Below are 8168 nucleotides of genomic sequence, written 5' to 3'. Positions count from 1 at the left end.
CCCTGTTTAACATAGAAATGAGACCTTATCAGAGGACTTTGCTACAAAATGTATTTTCCCTAATTTCCTGTTTTTTGTCTCACTCTAGATGTATTGATTTTGTTTGTGCAAAAATTTTGCTATTTTATGTAATCAAAACTGTCCATTTTACCTTTTATGAACCTTTCTATCTCTTGTTTCATTATGAAATCTTCACCTATCCATAGATATGACATGTAATTTCTTCCATGCACCTCTAATTTGTTTGTGATGTTAGCACTGGTCTTGGTATATGGTGTAAGATGTTGATCTTTACCTATTTTCTGCCGGACTGCCTAACTTACTCCTTTTACAAATTAAGAAATCCAGGGTTAAATTAAGGCTGGAATAACTCAACCAAAATAACCCAGAGGGTCAGTGATGGAGGCAACTTATCTCCAAACATTTATGTCCTAGGAATTTCTCAGAACTTTAGGTGATTTTCTGTATAGATGGCAAATTCATGTCTGGTGAAGGATGAACATGCAATCAAAACAAGATTGTCTCTGGAGTACTAAACTTTCTTGCTTATGAGCAGCACCTATGTTCATCTTTTTGGAGATCTTCAGAGTTCTCGACACTGCTGCTATTTTCCTGTTAGAGCACAATGTCTAATGAGCTCCATAACCTGGTAGGTTGGTGCCTCTCTTCCATTATTGCTTCTCTGTTGCTAGGAACAAAGGACACCACTGCTTCCAGAATTCTTTGACATTTGGCTCAGTTCCCTGCTCACCTAGGCTTCTAGTTCGGGCAGCTTCAGCCCCAACTGCCATTTGGCAAACAGAATTGGCTGTCATTGGTTCAGCCACTTGGTTTTCCAAACATTAAAAGCATAATTGGAATATCACAGGTGTTTCCCCATTTATAGGCTTTTCCCCTTTCGTGTGCATTTAGCATCATCATGGAACCTCATAGGATTATAAATTTATAGTTGGAAGAGATATTAAAGGGTATCTAGTCCAACCTCCCTTTTTACTGAGGAAAATGATAAAGCTCAGATGTGACCAGGCCAATATAAATAGTGTCGGAGGTGAAATTTGAACTTATTTCTAAATGGCTATAAGACTAGCATTTTAACTATTATACCATATGGTCTCAACAGTGACTATATATCTATATTAGTTATAGGGGGCTTTGGTATTGTTGGGGGACAGTGTCATACTTTAAGGAAAACAATGTTAAATCCCTTTCCAGTTCCCACTTCTTATTTTCTTAGACTATCTCAAACTTCACTGGAAATATTCTTTAACTTTTTTGGTTAGGAAATAGCTCCAGACTCTAGCTCTGTTCATCCAAGTCTCACATAAATAATCCAAAGCAAGACCATTTTAGCAGACCTACCAAGAATAAAGAAAGACTTTTGAACTAGGAGTACTAGCATGGTTTTAAATGTTCCGTGATTGAACAGAAGGAAACCAGAAGGAAACACAGATAAGCAGGACATCTTTGAAAGTTACATATTGAATTATTTATAAACTTAAAAGTAAAAGCAAGCCATACATAATAGATTTACAGTTGTCCTCTCTTTTCTGTTTGCTTTGTATATGGAAATGCTCTTTTATTCGGTATTTGTTAAAATTGATAATAAGAAAAAGAAAAAAAGTCTGTAGGATGTAGAAAATAAAATTTGTCAAAGGAATGTTTAATATCCAATGTGATAAAAGTGTGATTCCATGATGAATTAAATAATTGTATTGGGATGTAGTGAACACATTGGTATTTGCAAATTGAGTAAAACAAGTGATTTCATCAAAAGAAAGACATGTGGCATGTTAAGTTTGTTAAAGATATTTTTAAAATATACCTTAGCCTTTTATGAAGTATGAAAAATTGCTTCAGTGGGTCACTGCCAAACCTGAAGAGATTCTTGAGAAATTCTATCCTTAAAAAAAAAAATCCACTTTTTACCTCTTCTTTTAAAAAGACCCTTTGATTTAAAAACAAGTAATCACTTGAACTTCATCATTGAAAGCAAATGCAAATGAATGGTCCCCCCACCCCCCCAAAAAATAAATTTAGCTTTCATAGATTTCTCTACAGGTTTCACACCCCTGAGACTGTCAAAAAAAAATTGATACAGTGTCACCATAAGCCAATTGTCTGTGATTTTACTTATTTTAATATTCTTTTCAAAAGGCAGTGAAGATAACTGCCCATCTTTGCCTGCCTGTTCTGTTCAACTCTTGCCCTAGAAGTAGCTAGGCAGAGTAACAGAGCAATGGACCTTGAGTCAGGAAGATTTTAATTCAGATCCAAGCCACAGGCACTTATTAGCTGAATGATCTTGGACAAGTCACCTGACCTCTATCAGTCTCTGTTTCCTCAACTATAAAACGGGGATAATAACAGCACCTACCCCACAGAGCTGTTTGTTATTAGACTTAAATGAAATAATTTTTGTAAGCTGCTTAGTACAGTTCCTGGCAGATAGTAGGTGCAATAAAAATGCTTATTCCCTTGTTCTCCAAAAATATGCCACTGGGGGATCAACCCATTGTGTTAGGAAGTTTGCTTTCATTCTCTTTACAATGTAAGCACACCAATGGAGTACATAGGTTTCTACTGACAATCCCTCAGTCTCACAACATTACTTTTTTCCTTCATCATATATATCTCTGATGACATCCTTCACATCTCTTTCCCCTCACAAAATTCTTCATTGTTACATCTTGGCAGCCTGCTTACACCCACTGTGCTTATTCCCATTACAATTAAGATCGGGGATTTTTAGTCTGGAATGCCCAGTCCTTTCAGGTGGTTCTTGAACTTGGATTGGAAAAGAACCCTACATCTTTATTTTCACTAACCGTTTGGTATTTGCTTGAGTTATTTAAAAGCATCATTCTAAAGCTGGGCTCATGGGCTTCACCAGACTGCCCAAAAGGTCCGCAGTATAAAAGATGCTAAGTATTTTTACTTTTAGATGATCCTTGACCCTGCATCCTTGGCAAGAGTACCAGTCTATGACTGGAAATGATATAACTTCACTGAAAGAGTATTGGTGTTCAAAAGATGGACTTTTGTTTCAGAGATAAGGTTGACAAAAGCCATGAAATTACCTTAAAGTCATGAGATCCTATTGTAATGTTGTTTGAAAGCCCCTTGTCCATTTGCAACATTTATAACATTGGTTTGTAGACTATAGTACTCCCTGTAAAATTTTCACCTAATGTGTCTTCAAAAGCTCCAATTCTGGTTCTACTCTTGTTCTCTGACAATATAAATAGTTTGTTTGTAGAGTGGACTGAATGCCACACAAATTGGAAAACTTATTTGTTTCTCTGAGGCCCAGAAGTCCTACTGGAGGATTAAGGGTGGGGTCAGTGAGATGGCAAAATTACACATTTAAAATTCAAAAGAATCTTCATAGACCTGTGAGGTAGCAACACTATCCTGGAACCATGGTACCTAGGAGACTGTAGGAGGTAGAAGAAGGATGCATTGAAAAATAGTCTGGAAAGAATTCAGTTATATTTGCATGCATTAAAAGCAAAATGTATCCCTGAGTCAGGAGCCTATCAACTCTAGCCTGCCTAATCCCTAAAGAATTCAGTTTTGAGTCACTCAAGTCCCAGGTCAGAGCTTAGAAATCCTCTAGATATTTAACAGATATGCCTGACATAATTAAAGTGGCATTTGGGTGAGCTAAGGACTCATGCTGTTTTCTATTGAAAAGTCTTCTGTTTCTGACATAACTCAGTTCCATAAGTCAATAAATCAGTGGGGTAAGTTTGAAATCTGGTAACAGCTTAGCAGAGTGGTAAGTAGTGGTTACTGTTTATTTGGGGTATCCTACTTATGGGCAATCAGTGCCATTTCCCAGGCAACTCTAAGGTAGTACTTGGGTTCCCTGGTTAATTCCTGTCTTCTTCACCATCCTCCTAGTTCACGTTATCCTAAGACTTCAAAAAATTCCCACTCAGGTCCAGGAAATCATTCAGTATACATTTATTAAGCTTCTAATATATGCCAGGCACCAAGATAAATATCAAGACTATAAAGATGAAAACAAAATGTCTCTTGCCTTCAGAAAAATATATACCAATAGCAAATCACATCAGAACCATGCTAGGCAAAGGGTAAATTCAGGTTAAATTCAGTCAACTTAATTTATCAAAAGTTCTTGTTTTTGTGTTTTAAGGATCCTAGTTTCATGAATGTGAGTACTCCCTCTTCTGATATAGTGCATAGACAGCCCCACCATACTTAGTAGATCTTTGTAAAAATTCATCTCCTGGTAACTGTCCTGCTAGTAATTAACTTTTTTCAATTTTTTTAGATTTTTTCTTACAGGAAAGTTATATAATCCATCCCCAGGATCACCCCTAAAACCCTACTACCTTGGTATTGAATATACCAAATTGATCCATTTGCTAGGAAAGCCTTTAGACCCCTGAATAGCCCCTGTGCCAGCACAGTAAGGCTACAAAAGATCCCTACTGAACAAAAAGTAAAGGAACATTCCTTTGGGAGATTTCATCTCCATTCTCATTCTTAGAAATTGAGCTAAAGGTTAAGGGATCCTACCAAATATGGACATTTATTTTTTATACTTCCCTAATCAGTGAATGAATAAATAAATAAAACATTTATTAAACACGTATGATATGCTAAGTGTTGTGTTAAGTTCTGGGGGCACAAATACAAAAAATAAGAGTCTCTGTCCTCAAAGAGCTAATATTCTAATGCAGAGACCACACACATAAAGTATGATGGCTAATCCATGAAGGGTTGTTTTGATTTGGGAAGTCACAAGGATCATTAGTGGAGCCATGGTATCTTGTCTAGGAACAATGGTAGTATTAATTTAAATACTGTATATAGAGCAGATAAATGTCAAGAAGATGGACCAGGTAGATGGTGGGATGAGATGTCAAGAATGGTCTGGGGCTGACTTAATTACAATGGGTCGCATACATTGGTACTTACTAACATACCAGTCAAATAAGGCAGTGATTTAAAAACTGAGTAGATTAAGTCACTCAGCGAATAGTGTTAGGAGATCTCATGGTCTAAATAAAGCCAAGGCAGAATGGATGGCATGGAGATAACCAGGGTAGAAAGTTATATGGGATGGAGTCTGAAGATTTCCTTTCTTTCCTTTTACCTTCTGCAGAAGTGAAATATATTCAGGAAAGGTCTTTTACATTGGTAGATTAAGTAGTTGCTTACCGATGACATGTGATCTAAAGGCTTCTAAACAGTGTTCCAGCCCTGAAGTATTTATCACCATCCATTAATTAGAGATTGAACTTGACACATAACTCACTGAAACCTCATAAATGAGGAACTGATATGATAAAGATTATATTTGAGAAATATTGTTTTGGCAGCTGTGCAAAGAATAAATTGGAGTAGGGGAGCTGGAATTCTCTCTTGCAATTAGAAGAGAGGACCTCAATGAGGCAGAAATAAGGAGAGAAAACATACTAGAAAAGGAGAGAGAGAAGAAAGGCCCAGCATGACTGGATTGAAGACTACAGAAAGATTGGAAATATCCATTAGGCTGGAAAGATTGGGACCAGGTCATAAAGAGCTTTAAAAGCTAAATCGAGGAGTTTATGTGGTTATTCTAGAGGTAATAGGCAACCCTATCGCAGCTGATTGAGTAGAGAAATTGCAAGATCAGATCAGCACTTAAGGAAAATTACTATGGCAGCAGTGTGTAGGATGGACCAGAATGGTGGGAGACACAGGAAAACTAAATAGGAAGCTATTGCAGGAATTTAGCAGAAACGTGATGAGGTCCTGAACTAAGATTGTAGCTATGTGGAGAGAAGAGGACAGATTGAGAGATGTGAATGAACAAGTGACAAAAATTGCCCACTGATTGGATATAATAGGTTAAAAGAAAGTAGAGTTCAAGTTAATGCTGAAGCTATGGGCATAGAATACTAAAAGAATGGTAGAGTCTTCAAAACAAATATGGATCTTGAAGAGGGGAGAGTTTGTAGGGGAAAATAATGACTAGTCTGGGACATCTTGAGTTTAAGATGCCTCTCTCTGGTACCTACAGTTTGAAAGGTCTAATAGGCAATTGGTGATACAGGGATAAAAACTAAGACATCAGGACTAGATAGATTAATAAATAGAAAAATAAACTGATTGATCTGTGCATCATGTGCTTAGAGATGAACATAGAAGTCATAGTTAAAGCCATGGGAGTTGATGATGTTACCAACAGAAAATGTGGATGGAGAAGAAGAAAGGAAAAGAGAGGAGAGTTCAGGAGGGGAAAGAAGACCTAGGACAGGGACACTGGGAATATGTACAGTTAGAGGGCATGGTACAGATTATGAGCCAGTCATGGAGCCTGAGAAAGAGTAGTCAGACAGGAGGAGAAGCAGAAGAGAGAAATGAAAGCCTTCTGTCCCCTTCATACTACATTCATTCTGTTCAATTAATAAACAGATACCTCCCCAAGCAGAAAGCTTTTTAGAAATCCCTCGTCCAAAGCTCTGTATTTTGCACACATTTAGAAGGTCTCTCATCTTTTGAGAAACAGTATGGGTCAGTGTGGATGTGTGTGCATGTGTGGGAGAAAGGATATATGGTTTGACCTTTTAATGTACTGACCTCTGAAAAATAAGTACATTGCATTTATCCCCAAGGAATATCATCCTAGTTCATCCACAGCCTTCACATGATGGGAATCCTAGGATAGAAGGGTTTTACCTGAAGATCATAGAGGTGAGCAGTGGAAAGGCTACAGTCAACCAAAAACATTGAAGCAGACTCATAACACCCAGCCAAATGGCCCTAAGAAGATCAGAAGTCAGATTTAGAGAGAAGGATACTAAGGATATCATTGTTGGTTCCTCAAGAAGATAAGTGAGGGACATTTTAGTCATGGAGAGGCCAAGAGCAATGGCTCAGATGTCTGGCTAAGAACTCCTAGGAAGTAATTGACCCTGCTGAATACTGTTGTGTTTTGAAGAGCCCATTCAAGCCCTTCACATTCAATATAACCTAATGGAAAGAGCACTGATCTGAGAAGACCTGGGTTTGAGTTTTAACTCTCATACTTGTATGACATAAAGCAAGTTCATTTGACCTTTGTAAGCCTCTATTTTCTCATCTATTAAATGGTAATGATGATACTTGTACTACCTACCTCACAGTTTTTCCTAAGGCAAAAAAAAAAATTGTAAAACTTGACATGCTGTAGAAATGTGAGTTCTTTAAAGGTTCCTAGCAACCATTCAAAGTTTGGCAGACACTGTCACTAATGCCAATTTTGCTTTCTCTCTAGGTGGACCTATCATGACTTCTTCAACAGATACAGAGTGCTCATTAAAAAGAGAGAGCTCTCTAACACTGACAAAAAGGCTATCTGTAAAAATGTCCTGGAGAACCTCATCAAGGTGAGTTTAGGAACAATGACTTAAACACAATCCAAGAAGCATTTGTTAAGTATCTGCTGGATTCAAGGCACTGTACTTAGTGATATAAAACAAATCACAAAAAAAAAAATAGTCTGTTTTCAAGGAGCTCATAAGGTGTGACATGTGGGTGTAGGATTGTCATTGGGAGGATGCCTTGCAAAGAATTAGGCCTATAGAGGATATTTGGAAGAGAAAGAATACTTACAATGAGGAAGGTGTAAAAATGCTGCCTAAAAAAGGGCACATGAGTTTGATTGAAACTAGCTATTGGAAAGAACTGTGGGAGTAGAAACACAGAAGAAAAACAAATGACCAATCATTTGTGTATATGGATATATGATTGGAGGTTTTGGTTTTAAAAGATTGTTCTATTGCAAAAATGAATAATATGGAAATAGATATAAGAAAAACAAAATAAAAAAGAATCTAGCTATTGGAGGAATGAGTGAGGAGAATGTATATTCCAGGCATAGGACTCTCAGCCTGTGCAAAAGGTATAGTGGCAGAAGAAGGAGTGTCAACTTCAGGGAACAGGAGATAGGTCAGGTGGCTGGATAGAGTATGTCAAGGGGAGTAATGTGAAATAAGTCTGGAACCACATTATTAAGAGCCTTCTAGTTCAAGCTGTGTATTTTATTCTGGAACCAATAGAGAGACTCAAATCTTGCAAATGAGGGAATGACATGGACAGGATAATACTTTAGGAAGAGGGGAGACTGGAAGCCAGGAATCCAAATAGAAGACTATTTCAATAATCTGAACAAG

The 8168-nt window shown here is 37.3% G+C and overlaps 1 protein-coding gene across 2 annotated transcripts in view; it reads left to right on the top strand.

The window, feature by feature from the left end:
- Nucleotides 1-8168, top strand: part of MYO5B (myosin VB) — a 571959-nt gene that overhangs the window by 446449 nt on the left and 117342 nt on the right. For both annotated transcript variants that reach the window (XM_007486667.3, XM_007486668.3), the window contains exon 18: nucleotides 7271-7382. In XM_007486667.3, the coding sequence (XP_007486729.1) occupies nucleotides 7271-7382 (112 nt within the window). The remainder of the gene's footprint in view (nucleotides 1-7270; nucleotides 7383-8168) is intronic.

The sequence above is a fragment of the Monodelphis domestica genome, chromosome 3 (assembly GCF_027887165.1).
Source record: "Monodelphis domestica isolate mMonDom1 chromosome 3, mMonDom1.pri, whole genome shotgun sequence".
NCBI classification, from domain to species: domain Eukaryota; kingdom Metazoa; phylum Chordata; class Mammalia; order Didelphimorphia; family Didelphidae; genus Monodelphis; species Monodelphis domestica.
This window is presented reverse-complemented; position numbering and strand designations above follow the sequence as displayed.